This window comes from Ranitomeya imitator, chromosome 1, assembly GCF_032444005.1.
Source record: "Ranitomeya imitator isolate aRanImi1 chromosome 1, aRanImi1.pri, whole genome shotgun sequence".
In the NCBI taxonomy this organism is placed as follows: domain Eukaryota; kingdom Metazoa; phylum Chordata; class Amphibia; order Anura; family Dendrobatidae; genus Ranitomeya; species Ranitomeya imitator.
Window position 1 is genome coordinate 853,476,316 of NC_091282.1, and position 19,858 is coordinate 853,496,173.

The 19,858-nt window shown below is 41.5% G+C and overlaps 1 protein-coding gene across 1 annotated transcript in view; it reads left to right on the forward strand.

Moving 5' to 3' along the window:
• The first annotated feature begins 2,748 nt into the window (after positions 1-2,748).
• ZAP70 (zeta chain of T cell receptor associated protein kinase 70) overlaps positions 2,749-19,858 on the forward strand; it is a 220,878-nt gene continuing 203,768 nt past the window's right edge. The window contains exon 1 of the mRNA XM_069741694.1: positions 2,749-2,818. Within this exon, the coding sequence (XP_069597795.1) occupies positions 2,773-2,818 (46 nt within the window). The 5' untranslated portion in view covers positions 2,749-2,772. The remainder of the gene's footprint in view (positions 2,819-19,858) is intronic.

The following is a 19,858-nucleotide window of genomic DNA, read 5'->3' on the forward strand; positions in this document are numbered from 1 at the left end:
AAATTGGGAATAATTACCAGACATGTGAACAGAGCCCAATAAAGTTTGAACAATATACTCCTGAGGAATATTCTGCCCAACCATAAAGCTTCCCCTGACCTTCGCTTTCAGGATAAAATAATCTCTCAAGTAATCACTCTCTCCGTCCCTCTTCCTCCACCTCATAAACCCTTCAGTGTTAAGTTGTGCTCCTATAACTCCTGTTCTCAAAAATGTAGTCAGGTCAGGTCCTCCTTTAATTTTTGCAATGTAAGGAGATTAACCATTATTTCTGCTTCTGGATCCAGCTTGTAACTTTTTTTTCTGTGCTGTCTTCCTCTATAAAACGACAAAAAAATTCTTTCTGAATCCTGCTTGTCTTCTCCTCCACCCTACCCCAGTCTGACCAATCAACAAGTTAATAGAAATAATAGGGGGTGGAAATGTCATGGGATATGTTCACACATACTGGATTTGTTTGCAGAGGTAAATAGGCATAACAAATCCACAACAAATCATTTAGATTTTGTGTATATGTTTTGCATTTTTCAGCCAAACAAGCAAAATAAAAAAATCACCAGTATATTCACCTATTTTGGCATCTACATGGCACCATTTTCCTAGACCCCTGCTAGGCTTAGAATCCTGGCTTTATGCAAAGTCATTTCAACCCTAAAAAATCATTAAAATGTAAGAGGCCATCAGTATACAATGCCTACTATACGCTTCTGTGTAAACCAAAACAGTGCAGTTCACTAGTACTGATCTGATTGATGGATTTTGGCATTACTTTTATCACTGTATTTATTTTGTGACTGCTTCAAATTCTTTCTTTCTTTTTAGCCCTTAAGTTTGTATACAGTACAGATAAATCCAGTGATGCACAAGTGATGCCTCCTCTGATCAATTTTGTTAATTTTCCCTTTTCCTCTCCATCTTGTCCAGACCTTCATCACCGCTTCTTCCATCAATGTGACATCTCTTTTCTGTAGAACGTAATGCACAGACATTTTTATTTATCTCTTTCCCAGTACCTGTCCATTTTTTCTTCACCTCTTCATAAACCGCAAAGTGCAGTTTCCATTCTATTTCCATGTGAGTTGGCAAGGATGAACTAAACGTTTTTACTTAGTTTTTGCTATTATCCACATTAAAAAGGTCATAAACTATGCCAATTTTCACATACCAATGGAGCAGACAGAAAAAAAATATTTCCTGCTTTTATTGTAGCTGATTAGCTTTACTGTTTAGACTAGGACTGAATGAGCAGAGTCATCTCTTTATTTTATGCTGTCTTAGATAATTAAAATAGCAATAATATAAACTCAGATAAGCATTTGAAAAAATCTGTTGCACACCTAAAGGTGTATTTCCACCTGTCGAGAAGCCATTAATCTGTCATGTAATGGCTTGTTTAGACAGGCCGACTAAAATTCTTCTGTGTGCATAAAATATCATTGTTATCAGTCGGACATTTTCTATTTACACAGGACAATGTGATAATTTTAATGACGGCGTGAATGATGTAATCACCTGATGAAGAAGGATTTTGTAAATTCATTTTGGTGATTGCTGGCATCTTTGCACAAGCCAATAATTGTTGAACAAGCGTTCTAGTGAACACCCATACATGGTTATCAGCTCATCTAAATGGGCTTTTAGTTTCTGAGGGACGCGCATCCAGATTAAACTAGCGATGGTGCCAGCCGGGTTCTCTACACCACAGGGAAGTCACAGTCGCACTGAGTGTGACTGCGATCGCTAATCCCTGGCTCAAGGGCCCACTAAGTACAGGGGGCCCACCAGGGGATTTCCCAATCCCGAGGTGGGCAGGTCAAAGCCTGCATAGTTTGCTAAGGCTACGTTCACATTTGCGTTCTGCCGGGCTGCGTCGGGCGCAGCCACAGCGACGCATGCGCCATGCGCCCCTATATTTAACATGGGGGCACATGGACATGCGTTTGCATGTGTTTGGCGATGCATGCGTTTTTTTTTACCGCAAGCGTTTGGGCGCAAAGGACGCAGCAAGATGCATTTTTTTTGCGTCCAAAATTCGGCAAAAAAGGACGCATGCGTCGCAAAACTATGCGTTTTAGCGTGCGGTTTTTTTGCGTTGACGCAGCATCGCACAACGCAAATGTGAACGTAGCCTAAGTAAGCATCCAGGCCTACTTTCCATACAAAAAATAATATCTGCCCATACTCCAGCCATTCTTTACATGCCAAAATAGTATCTTCCACATCTCATAACTATATTCAATTAACAGTGTATATGAAATTTATTTACTTAATAGTGTATATTTAATTAATACAGTATGTTAACATTTTAAATAATTGTATCTTACTGATCAAATAAATCTAACCTTTTTCACAAGTAGGTGGTTTGTACAGAACGGTAACATTCAGCTGTAACTGCAGCTTAAAGGATGAATTTCCTAGACCAGTGTGTAAAGTGTATAACGTGGGTTTGCACATCCGATATCATTTTTTCTTAGGGAAATACCACAAAAAAATATTATTTTTTAAGGTTATATGCTTACCATTCCACAATGTCATCTGTTACTAAACTCATAAAACAGAATTTCTGAACAAGTTTTCGATTTCCACAGAACTTTAACAAGTCTGAGTAAAGGGTGAATTCTGCAGGTGTGAGCATTACTGTATCTTACAAAGCCATCAAGATTATATTTTGCTGTCTGCGTTCTGATGTTTGTGTTGCTCCTCCTTCTCTTCCCCTTCTTTGAAATGAGGGTATAGGCACCTAAAATCAGTTGTGAGAAGACTCTTCATTAAATGCCTGCACAACCCCACATGTTGAAGAGTTTGTCACAGGATTCAGGTAATAATTATACTTCTAACTATAGTTACAGAAAAAATAGCAATAGCATCATTTAGGAGCAATTTATTGTGAACACCTTTGTATTTGGCTAAAAGATTGGCCATAATCACCAAGAGCGAGAGTCAAGAAACTAGAGAAAGTTTAGCAGTAAATATTGAAAGGTCAGGTTTGAAGAGCTAATGATAGAAACAGAGTGAGGTTAAAAGAATCAGGTCAAAGGGACAAATAGATCAGCACTGGTTTAATGGTCAGTACTAGAAGAGCCTCTAGACACTCACATAAGATTATGGTGAGAAAAACAAATGCATCTAAGCCAGCAGTATTTTTGTCCTTGAAGCTATATGTCACATTTTTCAGTAGTCTGAGAAAATAGCTACCCTACTCCTGAAATTGTGCTTAGCTTTTATTGAGTACATGAATTCAACAGTTTTTTATATTCTGTGCTATAAAACATTTCTTCTTTCCTCATAAAAATTGCTTTTTTCAATATTTTAATTATTTAGATTTTGCAAGTTTTCCCACCTACAAAGAATGGAGAGGTCTGTAATTTTTATAGTAGGTACACTGTGAGAGACAGAATCTAAAAATAAAAATTAGAAAATCACATTGTATGATCCTTAAATACGGTAATTAAATTACATTTCATTGCATGAAACAACTTTTTGATCACCTACCAACTAGCAAGAATTCTGCTCTCATAGACCTGTTAGTTTTTCTTTAAGAAGCCGCCTACTCTGCACTCATTACCTGTATTAATTGCACCTGTTTGAACTCGTTAGAATTCTGCTCTCATAGACCTGTTAGTTTTTCTTTAAGAAGCCCTCCTACTCTGCACTAATTACCTGTATTAATTGCACCTGTTTGAACTCGTTACCTGTTTTAAAGACACCTGTCCACACACTCAATCACACTCCAACCTCTACACCATGGCCAAGACCAAAGAGCTGGCTAAAAACACCAGGGAAAAAATTGTAGACCTGCACAAGGCTGGGATGGGCTGCAGGACAATAAGCCAGCAGCTTGATGAGAAGGCAACAATAATTAGAAAATGGAAGAAACACAAGGTGACTGTCAATCTTCCTCGAACTGGGGCTTCATGCAAAATCTCGGATTGAGGGGTAAGGATGATTCTGAGACAGGACGGGAATCAGTCCTGAACTACACAGGAGGAACTGGTCAATGGCCTGAAGAGAGCTGGGTCCACAGTCTCAAACATTACCGTTAGTAACACACTATGTTGTCATGGATTAAAATCTTGCAGGGCACGCAAGCTCCCACTGGTCACACCAGCACATGTCCAGGCCCATTTCAAGTTCTCCAATGACCATCTGAATCATCCAGAGGAAGCATGGGAGGTCATGTGGTCAGATGAGACCAAAATAGAACTATTTGTTATCAACTCCACTTGTCATGTTAGGCGGAAGAAGAAGAATGGGTACAACCCCAAGAACATCGTCCCAACCGTGAAGTATGATGGGGAAACATCATCCTTTTGGTGATGATTTGCTGCAAACGGAACAGGATGACTGCACAGTATTGAAGTAAGGATTGATAGTGTCATGCATCAAGATATTTTGGCAAACCTACCCTGCATGACAATGACCCAAAACACACAGCCAGGGCAACTAACGAGTGGCTCCATTGGAAGCATTTCAAGGTCCTGGGGTGACCTAGCCAGTCTCCAGACTTGAACCCAATAGAAAATCTTTAAAGGGAGCTGAAACTCAATGTTGCCCAGCACCAGTCCTGAAGCCTGAAAGTTCTGGAAAAGAGCTGTATGGATCCCTGCTGCAGCGTGTCCAAACTTGATCAAGAACTACAGGAAACCTCTGACCTCTCTAATTGCAAGCAATGGTTTCTGTACCAAATATTAAGTTCTGTTTTTATTTTATTATATTTTATTATTTCATGCAATAAAATGCAAATTAATTATGTAAAAGTCATACAATGTGATTTTCTGGATCTTTTTTAAGATTCTGCCTCTTACAGTTGAATTGTACCCACGATAACAATTACAGACCTCTCCATTCTTTGTAGGTGGGAAAACCTTCAAAATCGTTTCAAACACTTTCTTTTCCCACTGTTTATATATACTGTACATATATGTATATGCACACACATCATTTTATGTGTACTATCTATATATTTATTACTTAAATATGACTCTAAAATTTACTATTTACTTAACTCATTTAACATTAGTTGACACAATATTGGTAACATATTTGTCTTTACAATGAGTGAATTCCATAATCTATTATGTAATAATAATAATAATAATAATAATAAAAAAAAATGATATTGATAAAGTACTATAAAATAATCTATAAACCTAGCATAAAAAAAAAGCAGACAATATATTTATACAACCTAGGTATGCATAAACTTTACATGTATTAAACTTAATTTTAGAACATGGTACAATTTTCACATTCTTTTTGACTTTTAGATGCTTTGCGAATTCTGTAGAACAAATCATGAATATTTGTCATCGCTAAGGATAACATAAGCGAGACAAAGAGACATTTATAACGCAGAAGACGTTGATAAGGCAGCATGACCTACTTTACTAAAAACTAATCTGCTCTAGTCTTCACCCCCACTCTTTCCAAGTCACATGTGTAGTTAACAAGTCTGGTATGTGATACTGTGCTTGTGATTCATAAATTAATGTATTTCCTGATCAAATCTAATATACATAGCACGATGTTATCTGCTGACATGAGAATGGAAAATTCAATTATAGGTACACCTAATTCTAAGTATGAGGCAGAAATGAGTATTGATTGTTCTTGCCACATAATGTACTTTCCTATGCAAGTTCCACTGTTAACAGATATTCTCTGTTCTTTATTGCAAGGTGACGCATTATTGATGTCTGCCATAGCATTTCTTGCTTTAGAGGGCAGACAAACAGCCGCATTTCTCGTGCAACGATCGCATCTCAATCCTCGGACTGACCTTTGGCTCTTCTGAACTGAGCGTGACAGCTGCATAGAATACATCACGCTGTAATTCTCTGGTCAAAAGTCCCAGGCCAGTCCGAACAGTGTGATGCAATCCTCTGCACCCTAAATCCCCAAACCGTCTGCACCCTAAATCCATTTTCTGTTTTTGCGTTTTTGTTTTTTGCTCCCCTTCTTCCCAGTGCCATAACTTATTTTTATTTTTGGGTCAATATGGCCATGTGAGGACTTGGTTTTTGTGGGACAAGTTGTACTTTTGCTCGACACCATTAGTTTTAACATGTCGTGTACTGGAAAACGGGAAAAACTGACGTGCCATTATGATTTTCCAGGTCATTATGAGTTCACGTCAAACATGCATAGGTTCTTTTTAATATAAGTGTTAAAAAAAATTCCATCATTTGTTTAAAAAAAGGTGCCATTTTCTGAGGCCTGTAGTGTCTCCATTTTTCATGATTATTGCATTTTATTGCAATGTAGCGGTGACCAAAAAAACATAATTCTGGCGTTTTGAATTTTTTTTCTTGTCACGCTGATCGGGTTAATTCTTTTTTAAATTGATAGATCAGGCGATTCTGAACGTGGTGATACCAAATTTGTGTATATTTGATTTTTTTTTTTTACTTTGAATGGGGCGAAAGGGGGGTGACTTGAAGTTTTATACTTTTAATATTTTAAAAAACATTTATTTTTCATTTTTGCATACTTCAATAGACTCCATGGGAGACTAGAAGCTGCAGTACTTTGTTCGCCTCTGCTACACACAGGCGATGATCAGATCACCTGTGTGTAGCAGACATGCTCACTTGCTATGAGCGCCGACCATGAGGTGACGCTTATAGCAATCTGGCAATGACAACCACAGAGGTCAGCTGCAGTTGTCAGGCCGGTGACTTGTGAAAAATGTCACCGGGTCACCAATGGTCGGAGCCAGTGACGTGCTTCCTGTAAGTACTACTTAAATGCCACTGTCAGCAATTAACAGCGGCATTTAACTAGTTAACAGCCATGGGTGGATCGAGATTCCACCCTCGGCTGTTGCGGGCACATGTCAGCTGTATAGATCAGCTGTCATGTGCCCGGAAAGGTGCGGACTCAGCGCCGGAGCCCGCATCAAACACAGGGAATCTAACATGTGCGTATTATTATGCCACATGTCAGAAAGGGGTTCAAGAGGGTTTATAATTTCTCTCATCTCTTAAATTGCAGTAATTTTGTTCTAAAAAAAATAACAGTTGTAAGTTGTCAAAACTAAGTTGTCAATCTCTGCACAGACAGCTCAGCTCTGAGGGGTGTAATCGTTGCATATAGACTACTCAGACAATATGCATAGCATATAGCACTAAATATTGTCCACCTTTGGCAGTAAACACCAGATTTATTTAGTAGCGGTGACGGTCCATACTAAGGTCATTATGTAATCTTCGTTATCACTGTTTTTTATAGACAGGAAGACTGATCGTATTGGATTACTCATAATGCATAAATGTAAAAAGTCTACTGTAGATTAAGAGGTCAGTGACCAAAAGCAGGTCACTAGAGGTCACTGCATGGAGCAGGACCTGCCTTGTTTGCTTGGATGATCAGCTTAGACAATTTTTCCAAACTATCTGTTCTGTCCCAATTTCTTGGAAAATGTTGTTTTTGACAAAAATTGCTGTCTCTAGTTTGCATGTAGTTCCTGCTACAGATACTAGATCTTGCACATTTTCACTCACTCTCTCAGCCTGGTGAGCAAGTCCAGGGTGCATTGCAATGCAAAATACACACACACACACACACGCATATATATATATATTTATATATACAGTATATATACTGCATATATGCTATACATCTAGGAACAGTCTAAAATCTAAATCTAAGGCTACATCTAAAAAACTGGATAAGCAGTGTCTGATCATACATGTCATGCAGGGAGTCGCAGAGAGTGGCCATACAGTTGTTGAGTCCACCTTACAATTCCTATACAGTCCCTCACACATGGATCCTGTTTGAATCAATAGAACTTGTGCACAATAGGCACTGCTCAGGATACAATTGTGTTTTTACACTCTATGACCAAGCGGGAGAGCATATGAGAAATACAGTATATGCCAAAAATATGTACTATATTAACATAATTTTATTCATTTGGTCTGTTGAGTACGTTAAAAAATTTCCAAGAGATTTCAGCTAGTATGAAAGATAATAGTGTTATTGGGTTTACTTTTTTCTGTTTGCATTTCTTCAGGACTAAATAATTAGTGGGTTGAACAGAGACCTAACCCAAATCTTGTAAAAGCATGTTCCATTTTTAGTACTTTTGGGACAGAAAACGTGAAGCTTCAGAACTTTCTGAACTATTCTCTGTTCAAGAAAAACAGTCAATTTACATAATCAGTTTACAATAAGTTTTTTTAATATTTCAAGAAGTAATGACAACCAGATATCATATAATGTCAAATCTTTCTGTTTAGACAAACTGTGGATATAAAAAGTCATGTAAAAACATTGTACCAAGAAAAATTTCAGAGCTTTTTCCATCCTTCATGCCACCCATAATCTATACAAATCTGTTGATAAACAAACTGAAATCATTTTGAAGAGGAAAATAAAAATTAATCTAAAACAACATGGTTGCATAAGTGTGGACACCTTCTTTTAATTGGGGATGTGGTTGAGTATAGAATTAACCAATCACATTTAAACTCATGTTTAATAGTAGTCAGGAAATAGCTGCCATCATTTAAAAGCATTTTTATTTAACCCATATATACATTAACTGCTAGTAGAATTTTCCTGATATCTTTTTATATTTATATTTTATAGCAAAAGTCATAGTCCATAAACAGCTTACAACTAGTCATGACTTAACGTGCTCAGTGATACTCAGCTATCACTCAAGTATCTGAGTGCTCAGATTTGTATGAATGAAGACACATACAAGGTTATTCTTGAAAAACATTTGATTCATTCTGCTCAGGCCGTGTTCCCCATCTCCGAGGACTGTTTTTTTCCAGCAGGACAATGCGCCATGCCACACAACTAAGTCAATCAAGGTGTAGATGAAGGACCACCACATCAAATCCCTGTCATGGATGGTCACAGAGTAGTTCTGAAGCCACTCCTTTGTTATTTTAGCTGTGTGCTTAAGGTCATTGTCTTGTTGGAGGGTGAACCCTTGGCCAAGTCTGAGATCCAGAGCACTCTGGAGGAGGTTTTCATCAAGGATATCTCTGTACTTGGCTGCATTCATGTTTCCTTCAATTGCAACCAGTCATCCTGTCCCTTCAGCTGAAAAACACCCCCAAACCACGATGCTGCCACCACCATGTTTCACTGTTGGGATTGTATTGGGCAGGTGATGAGCAGTGCCAGGCTATCTCCACACATACCGCTTAGAATTATCACCAAAAAGTTCTATCTTCATCTCATCAGACAAGTGAATCTTATTTCTCATTGTCTGGGAGTCCTTCATGTGTTTTGTAGCAAACTCTATGCGGGCTTTCATATGTCTTGCTCTGAGGGGAGGCTTTTGTCGGGCCACTCTGCCATAAATATCCGACTGGTGGAGGGCTGCAGTAATAGTTGACTTTGTGGAACTTTCTCCCATCTCCCTACTTCATCTGTGGAGCTCAGCCACAGTGATCTTGGAGTTCTTATTTACCTCTCTCACTAAGGCTCTTCTCCCACAGTTGCTCAGTTTGGCTGGATGGCCAGGTCTAGGAAGACTTCTGGTGGTCCCAAACTTCTTCCATTTAAGGATTATGGAGGCCTCTGTGCTCTTGGGAACTTGAGTACTGCAGAAATTCTTTTGTAACCTTGGCCAGATCGGTGACTTGCCACAGTTCTGTCTCTGAGCTCCTGGGCCAGTTACTTTGACCTCATGATTCACATCTAGTCTGACATGCACTGTGAGGTCTTATGTAGCCAGGTGTGTGCAGCGCCGGACTGGAGCACCTTTGCCCACCAGAGAAAATTATTCTTGGGGCCCACTATGTAGCTACATAGAAATAAATTCAAGACCATCAATTGTGTGGTAAAACACGCTAATATCAGGGTATAATATACGGTAGTACGCGTCTTAATTATGTAGCAGAGGTTGGGGTAGCCCCCTCATAGAATATAAAGTAGCCCCCCTCATACAATATAGTGTAGCCTCCCTCATGGAATATAATGCAGCCCCCTTATAAGGTATGATACAGCATCCCACAAAATATAATGCAACCCCCTCATAAGGTATAATGCAGCCCCCATAGAATGTAATGCAGCACCCTCACATGGCATAATGCAGCCCCCTCATATAGTTTAATGCAGCTCCTCCACAGAATATAATGTAGCCCCCCAGAGAATAATGCAACCCCCTCATAAGGCAGCCCCCTCATAGGGCATAATGCAGCTCCCCTCATATAGTATGATGCTGCCCCCTGAGAGAATAATGCAGCCCCCTACAGAATTATAATGCAGCCACCTCATAGGGTACAATGCAGCCCCCCTGAAAGGGTATAATGCAGCCCCCTCCACCACCATTTGTTTTCCCCCTCCACCCCATGATTGTACTCATCACCACCTCCATCATTGCCTTCTCACCCACCACCTCCATAATTGCCTCCTCTCCACCACCATTGTCCTTTCCACCACTTCCATCTTTGGACTTTACACCACAACCATCATTGCTTTCTCCCCCACCACCCCCATCATTGGCCATTCCAACACCTCCATCATTGCCTCCCCCACCACCATCCCCATTGTTCTATTAACCACAACCATCATTGCCTTCTCCCCACCACCACAGGGGACTGGATATATTTCTGGAAAAGTATAATGTTACAGGGTATATACACTAGATTCCTTAATAGGGCGTTGATCCAGGGAACTAGTCTGATTGCCATATGTGGAGTCGGGAATGAATTTTTTTCCCCCAAGGTGGAGCTTACTCTTTGCCACATGATTTTTTTTGCCTTCCTCTGGATCAACATGTTAGGGCATGTTAGGTTAGGCTATGGGTTGAACTAGATGGACTTATAGTCTTCCTTCAACCTTAATAACTATGTAACTATATGTAACCCCAACATTGCCCATTCCACCACCTCCATCTTGCCTCCCCCACACCATCATCATTGCCTTCACCCCCACCACCCCATCATTGCCCGTTCCACCACCTCCATCATTGCCTCCCCCCACCATCATCATTGACTCCCCACCACCATCATCATTGCCTCCCCACCACCATCATCATTGCTTCCCCCCACCACCACCACCATCATTATACCCCACCACCATCATTGCCTTCTCCCCCACCACCCACATCATTGCCAATTTCCAATATCTCCAATACACACACAACACCACTATATTACACATACAGCACCACACAGAGAGCACCGCACCACTTTCTCACACACTCACACACACAAAAAGCACCGCACCACATACATACACAGCTGCACACAGGCAGGCAGGCAGGGACACACACACTCACACACACACACACCTCTCTGAACGTTCTCAGCAGCTGCAGCACATCCCAGCAGCTTCCTCTCTGAAACAGCCGTGCTGAATGATGACGTCATTTAGCCGCGCTGAGTCAGACAGGAAGTGCTGGGCAGGTGGGCAGGAAGGAGGACAGCGTCGTATCCCTGCAGCTCCAGTCCCAAGCTGCAGGGATCGCAATGAGGGTTTGCTGCCCTTTAGGGGCGCAGCTCTGGGACCCCTATTCAGCAGCACCAGCGGGCAGTGTTAGCCTTAACATGTGGCTAACGCTGGTCTGCTATTAAAGTGAAATGGTATTCACTCCTCTCCATGCCCATGGGGCCATGGGGAAGCGTGAATATTCATTTCTCTTTAGCAGCGTGGACAGGCTTCTGTCTCCAGCTGCTGCTTTCTGGCACCGAGAGGGCTCCCCTTGACTCAGGGGCCCCAATAAGCTGGGTGTGCCACTATTAGTGACACGCCACTGGATGGGGGGCCCCTGGAGCAATGGAGGCCCTCTGCTGGCCAATATGCCAGCAGGTATCAGTGCCTGGGCCCTTCGGAAAATCCTCCGGTTCTCCGGTTGGCCAGTACGACCATGATTGTGTGCCTTTCCAAGTCAAGTCCTATCAGTTTAATTAAACACAGCAACACTTCAATGATGGAGTGGAACTATCTCAAGGAGGATCGCAAGGAAATGGACAGCATGAGTGTCTGAGCAAAAAGGTCTGAATACTTATGACCATGTGATACTTCAGTTTTTCTTTTTTAATAAATTTGCAAAAATTTCTACATTACTGTTTTCTTTCCAGTCAAGTGCAGAGTGTACATTAACCCCTTTACCCCCAAGGGTGGTTTGCACGTTAATGACCGGGCCAATTTTTACAATTCTGACCACTGTCCCTTTATGAGGTTATAACTCTGGAACGCTTCAATGGATCCTGGTGATTCTGACATAGTTTTCTCGTGACATATTGTACTTCATGACAATGGTAAAAATTCTTTGATAGTACCTGCGTTTATTTGTGAAAAAAACGGAAATTTGGCAAAAATTATGAAAATTTCGCAATTTTCCAACTTTGAATTTTTATGCAATTAAATCGCAGAGATATGTCACACAAAATACTTAATAAGTAACATTTCCCACATGTCTACTTTACATCAGCACAATTTTGGAACCAAAATTTTTTTTGTTAGGGAGTTATAAGGGTTAAAAGTTGACCAGCAATTTCTCATTTCTACAACACCATTTTATTTTAGGGACCACATCTCATTTGAAGTCATTTTGAGGGGTCTATATGATAGAAAATACCCAAGTGTGACACCATTCTAAAAACTACACCCCTCAAGGTGCTCAAAACCATATTCAAGAAGTTTATTAACCCTTCTGGTGCTTCACAGGAATTTTTTGAATGTTTAAATAAAAATGAACATTTAACTTTTTTTCACAAAAAATTTAATTCAGCTCCAATTTGTTTTATTTTACCAAGGGTAACAGGAGAAAATGGACCCCAAACATTATTGTACAATTTGTCCTGAGTATGCCAATACCCCACATGTGGGGGAAAACCACTGTTTGGGCGCATGGCAGAGCTCGGAAGCGAAGGAGTGCCATTTGACTTTTCAATGCAAAATTGACTGGAATTGAGATGGGACGCCATGTTTCGTTTGGAGAGCCCCTGATGTGGCTAAACATTGAAACCCCCCACAAGTGACACCATTTTGGAAAGTAGACCCCCTAAGGAACTTATCTAGAGGTGTGGTGAGCACTTTGACCCACCAAGTGCTTCACAGAAGTTTATAATGTAGAACCGTAAAAATAAAAAATCATATTTTTTCACAAAAATTGTTTTTTCGCCCCCAATTTTTTATTTTCCCAAGGGTAAGAGAAGAAATTGGACCCCAAAAGTTGTTGTACAATTTGTCCTGAGTACGCTGATAGCCCATATGTGGGGGTAAACCACTGTTTGGGCGGATGGGAGAGCTCGGAAGGGAAGGAGCGCCGTTTGACTTTTCAATGCAAAATTGACAGGAATTGAGATGGGACGCCATGTTGCGTTTGAAGAGCCACTGATGTGCCTAAACATTGAAACCCCCCACAAGTGACACCATTTTGGAAAGTAGACCCCCTAAGGAACTTATCTAGAGGTGTGGTGAGCACTTTGACCCACCAAGTGCTTCACAGAAGTTTATAATGTAGAGCCGTAAAAAAAAAAAATCATATTTTTTCACAAAAATTATCTTTTCGCCCCCAATTTTTTATTTTCCCAAGGGTAAGAGAAGAAATTGGACCCCAAAAGTTGTTGTACAATTTGTCCTGAGTACGCTGATACCCCATATGTGGGGGTAAACCACTGTTTGGGCAGATGGGAGAGCTCGGAAGGGAAGGAGCGCCGTTTGACTTTTCAAAGCAAAATTGACAGGAATTGAGATAGAACGCCATGTTGCGTTTGAAGAGCCACTGATGTGCCTAAACATTGAAACCCCCCACAAATGACACCATTTTGGAAAGTAGACCCCCTAAGGAACTTATCTAGAGGTGTGGTGAGCACTTTGACCCACCAAGTGCTTCACAGAAGTTTATAATGCAGAGCCGTAAAAATAATACAAAATTTTTTTCCCACAAAAATTATTTTTTTAGCCCCCAGTTTTGTATTTTCCTGAGGGTAACAGGAGAAATTGGACCCCAAAATTTGTTGCCCAATTTGTCCTGAGTGCGATGATACACCATATGTGGGGGGAACCACTGTTTGGGCACATGGGAGGGCTCAGAAGGGAAGGAGTGCCATTTGAATGCAGACATAGATGGAATGGTCTGCAGGTGTCACATTGCGTTTGCAGAGCCCCTAATGTACCTAAACAGTAGAAACCCCCCACAAGTGACACCATTTTGGAAAGTAGACCCCCTTAGGAACTTATCTAGATGTGTGCTGAGCACTTTGACCCACCAAGGGCTTCACAGAAGTTTATAATGGAGAGCCGTAAAAATAAAACAAAAATTTTTTCCCACAAAAATTATTTTTTAGCCCCCAGTTTTGTATTTTCCCAAGGGTAACAGGAGAAATTCGACCCCACAATTTGTTGTCCAATTTGTCCTGAGTGCGCTGATACCCCATATGTGGGGGGGAACCACTGTTTGGGCGCATGGGAGGGCTCGAAAGGGAAGGAGCTCCATTTGGAATGAGGACTTAGATGGAATGGTCTGCAGGTGTCACATTGCATTTGCAGAGCCCCTAATGTACCTAAACAGTAGAAACCTCCCACAAGTGACATCATTTTGGAAACTAGACCCCCTAAGGAACTCATCTAGATGTGTTGTGATAGCTTTGAACCCCCAAGTGTTTCACTACAGTTTGTAACGCAGAGCCGTGAAAATTAAAAAAAAAAATCTTTCCCCCCAAAATTATTTTTTAGCCCCCAGTTTTGTATTTTCCCGAGGGTAAGAGGAGAAATTCGACCCAAAAAGTTGTTGTCCAATTTGTCCTGAGTACGCTGATACCCCGTATGTTGGGGGAAACCACCGTTTGAGCGCATGGCAGAGCTCGGAAGGGAAGGAGCGCCATTTGGAATGCAGACTTAGATGGAATGGTCTGCAGACGTCACATTGCTTTTGCAGAACCCCTAATGTACCTAAACAGTAGAAACCCCCCACAAGTGACCACATATTGGAAACTAGACCCCCCAGGGAACTAATCTAGATGTGTTGTGAGAACTTTGAACCCCCAAGTGTTTCACTACAGTTTATAACGCAGAGCCGTGAAAATAAAAAATCTTTTTTTCCCACAAAAAATATATTTTAGCCCCGAGTTTTGTATTTTCCCAAGGGTAACATGAGAAATTGGACCCCAAAAGTTGTTGTCCTATTTGTCCTGAGTACGCTGATACCCCATATGTTGGGGTAAACCCCTGTTTGGGCACACGGGAGAGCTCGGAAGGGAAGAAGCACTGTTTTACTTTTTCAACGCAGAATTGGCTGGAATTGAGATCGGACGCCATGTCGCGTTTGGAGAGCCCCTGATGTGCCTAAACAGTGGAAACCCCACAATTATAACTGAAACCCTAATCCAAACACACCCCTAACCCTAATCCCAACAGTAACCCTAACCACACCTCTAACCCAGACACACCCCTAACCCTAATCCCAACCCCATTCCCAACTGTAAATGTAATCTAAACCCTAACTGTAACTTTAGCCCCAACCCAAACTGTAGCCCTAGCCCTAGCCCTAACCCTAATCCTAACCCTAGCCCTAACCCTAACCCTAACACTAGCCCTAACCCTAACCCTAGCCCTAGCCCTAGCCCTAACCCTAGCCCTAACCCTAACCCTAACCCTAACCCTAGCCCTAACCCTAACCTTAGCCCTAACCCTAGCCCTAGCCCTAACCCTAACCCTAGCCCTAACCCTAGCCCTATCCCTAGCCCTAACTCTAACCCTAGCCCTAATGGGAAAATGGAAATAAATACATTTTTTTAATTTTTCCCTAACTAAGGGGGTGATGAAGGGGGGTTTGATTTACTTTTATAGCGGGTTTTTTAGCGGATTTTTATGATTGGCAGCCGTCACACACTGAAAGACGCTTTTTATTGCAAAAAATATTTTTTGCGTTACCACATTTTGAGAGCTATAATTTTCCTATATTTTGGTCCACAGAGTCATGTGAGGTCTTGTTTTTTGCGGGACGAGTTGACGTTTTTATTGGTAATATTTTCGGGCACGTGACATTTTTTGATCGCTTTTTATTCTGATTTTTGTGAGGCAGAATGACCAAAAACCAGCTATTCATGAATTTCTTTTGGGGGAGGCGTTTATACCGTTCTGCATTTGGTAAAATTGATAAAGCAGTTTTATTCTTCGGGTCAGTACGATTACAGCGATACCTCATTTATATCATTTTTTTATGTTTTGGCGCTTTTATACGATAAAAACTATTTTATAGAAAAAATAATTATTTTGGCATCGCTTTATTCTCAGGACTATAACTTTTTTATTTTTTTGCTGATGATGCTGTATGGCGGCCATGGTTATTTATATCTGTCTTTTTGATCGCGTGTTATTCCACTTTTTGTTCGGCGGTATGATAATAAAGCGTTGTTTTTTGCCTCGTTTTTTTTTTTTTTTCTTACGGTGTTTACTGAAGGGGTTAACTAGTGGGCCAGTTTTATAGGCCGGGTCGTTACGGACACGGCGATACTAAATATGTGTACTTTTATTGTTTTTATTTTTTATTTAGATAAAGAAATGTATTTATGGGAATATTATATATATTTTTTTTCATTATTTTGGAATATTTTTTTTTATTTTTTTTTACACATTTGTAACATTTTTTTTTAACTTTTTTACTTTGTCCCAAGGGGGGACATCACAGATCGGTGATCTGACAGTTTGCACAGCACTCTGTCAGATCACCGATCTGAGAGCAGTGCAGGCTGCTTCACAGTGCCTGCTCTGAGCAGGCTCTGTGAAGCCACCTCCCTCCCTGCAGGACCCGGATCCGCGGCCATCTTGGATCCGGGGCTCGAGCAGGGAGGAAGGGAGGTAAGACCCTCGCAGCAACGCGATCACATCGCGTTGCTGCGGGGGGCTCAGGGAAGCCCGCAGGGAGCCCCCTCCCTGCGCGGTGCTTCCCTGCACCGCCGACACATCGCGATCATCTTTGATCGCGGTGTGCCAGGGGTTAATGTGCCGGGGGCGGTCCGTGACCGCTCCTGGCACATAGTGTTTGATGTCAGCTGCGATAGGCAGCTGACACCCGGCCGCGATCGGCGGCGCTCCCCCCGTGAGCGCCGCCGATCGCGCTGGACGTACTATCCCGTCCATGGTCATAGGGGCCCACCCCACATGGACGGGATAGTACGTCCGATGTCAGAAAGGGGTTAATGTGAAAAAAATGAACTTTTTTGAATTTACCAAATGACTGCAATGAAACAAAGAGTGAAAAATGTAAAGGGGTCTGAATACTTTCAGTACCCACTGTACAAAAATACTCATCTTACCCACTTGTCAAATGATGATTTGGAGAGCCTTCACTTCAGTGACCGCTCTCCCCGGCAGCCAACACACTGACAGGAGCGTAATTGCTCCTGTCAGTGTCTAGCGCTGAGCTCCCGCAATGACAAAGTTCACTGAATTGTCATGGGAGAGTAGGAATTTGCTGGGTTACACTTTGAAACGCGTAGAAAAATAAAAGAAACCATTATTTAATAATACTTCTGGCGTCCGATGTTTCTTTACAAGCTGGCAGAATGGATATAGATCCCAAACTTTCCGTGTTTTATTAGCTCTTCTGGTGAAATCAACAGTGGATCTACAGCAGCATATATTTTGATACTTTTTTTTAATTTTTTTAATTATTTTTTTTGAAAATATTATAATACAACATTAGAACAAATGTTGCAACATGGCTCAAAGTAACATAAAAGTGTAATTATACAGCCATTGCAGTGTAAACAAAGAGCTTCGGTCTCAACCATCTCCTCCCCAGTGCTCGCCCCCAACCTTTATTTGACTGGTCAACTGTGACTCGCTGATTGTATGGCTTCCCAAGCCTGCCAATCCCTGGTGAACTTCTGTAAGGCATTATATTTGTGGGCTAGCATTTTTTCAAAAATAAACATGATATTAACCGCTTGACCTATGGCCTCTTTCTTAGGAATAACATCTGTTTTCCAATGTTTAGCTAACAGGAGTCTTGTCGTTAACACAATATGAGCTGTTACCACTCTCGAGCACTGGGGGGGGGGGGATGCATGTAGGTTTAAGGGGAGGAGCGCCACCTCGGGAGTCGGCTGGATGATCTGTCCCAGTGCAAGTGAAATAAGTCTAAAGTCATGATCCAACAAAGAAATTATAAGTGGACAATCCCAAAATATATGATATAAGGACCCCACCTGATTTTTCAGTTTCGCCAATATAGGTGTGAGGTACTGGGAAACATGGAATGGAGCTTCACGGGAGTAAAATACCAGCAGAGTATCAGCTTCAAGTGTGATTCAAAGTGGGCCGCATAACCAAACTTCTGCCCTGCCAATTTAATTGCTCTCAACCAGTCCTGCTCAGGTATGGCTTTACCATGGTCCTTTTCCCAGGATATGAAGGGCATAGATTTTACGAATCTGTTTTTATTTCCCAAGAAATCATAAAGGGCTCTCAAGCCCATATCTAGGGATGAGGAAGATGAGAGGGTCTTAATAATATCACTATTGACCTTATATGGGAAGTTTAGAAATTTCTTTAAAATGTATTGTACCCGGAGATATGAGAAATGGTCTTTAAAAGTCAAGCCAAACCTATTTTGCAATTAGGCAAAGGGTAAAAGAGAGCGATCTTCAACTATATCATTGATCCCACCTATCTTCCAATGGTACAGGTCAAGGTCCTCTGATAAGACCTCTAGAAGTTCTAAAGGTGCTTCCAGAGGCAACGCAGGAATGTGTGTCTGGGTGGAGAAATGAACCTAAAGCCAATTTGACAGGGAGTGCGTAGTCAGTATGAGGAGGGCCCCCAGGTTCTGTGGGTTAACCAGAGCTGCCCATAGCACAGCCCTGAGATGGTGTGAGGGTGCAAAATGTGCCTCTTTTTGGGACCACCTGCTTGGGGGGTCGTAATTCCACCAGTTCTTCAACCGGCTGAGTTGAGTTGCTATATAGAAATCGTTCACATTAGGGAGTCCCACCCCTCCACTTGCTTCGCGCGTTGCAACAAATGTCTTGACAACCGCGGTCACTTCCCCCCAGATGAAGGTGTTTAGGAGCTTATAAAAGTGTTGAAACAACTTTGGAGGTGATATCAGCACTGTGCAAAATAAATATAACATTTTGGGCAGTAATAACATCTTAAACAGTGCAATATGACCCACCCAGGAGACTTCAAATTTCCGGAGTCTGCACATCTCATTCTCAATATCTGCTAATAGGGGGAGGTAATTGGCTTTGTACAAATTAGTGGAGGATGATTTTAACAACGTTCCCAGGTATGAAATATGCTCCATCTGCCAGTCCATCTTCATAGTGGCCTTAAGGCGCTTCAACTGTGGTAATGGTATGTTAAGGGGTAAAATTTAAGATTTATTCTCATTAATTTTGTAGTAAGACAGGAGGCCAAATATTTCAATAATCTCTAGAGCTGACGGCAAAGACTCCAGGGGGCGTGCTAACGTCAATATCACATCATCAGCATATAACGTGATGCAATGAGATTGTTTCCCCACCTCTATGTCCCAGATATCTGAGCTTTGTCTGATTGCTTGGGCAAGTAGTTTTAAAGCTAAAATGAACACTAGGGGCGGATGAGGACACCTGCGCCTAGTGCCATTTGTAATGGGGAAAGCCTCCGACATGGTATCATTCACGCAAACCCTGGCCCACAGAGCAGAATACAGAGCTTTAATAGCAGTCAGCACCTGACCCCCAAACCCCATACGCTCCAGAACTGAGAAGACAAACGACCATCTCACTTGGTCGAATGCTATCTCAGCGTCCAAGACCACTACCACTGTCGGCGTCCCGCTTGCATTTATTACATCTATCAAATCAATTACTTTCATGGTGTTGTCAGCTGCAGTCCGCCCTCGTACAAAACCAGCCTGGTCTGGGTTAATAAGGGAGTGAATGATATTCGC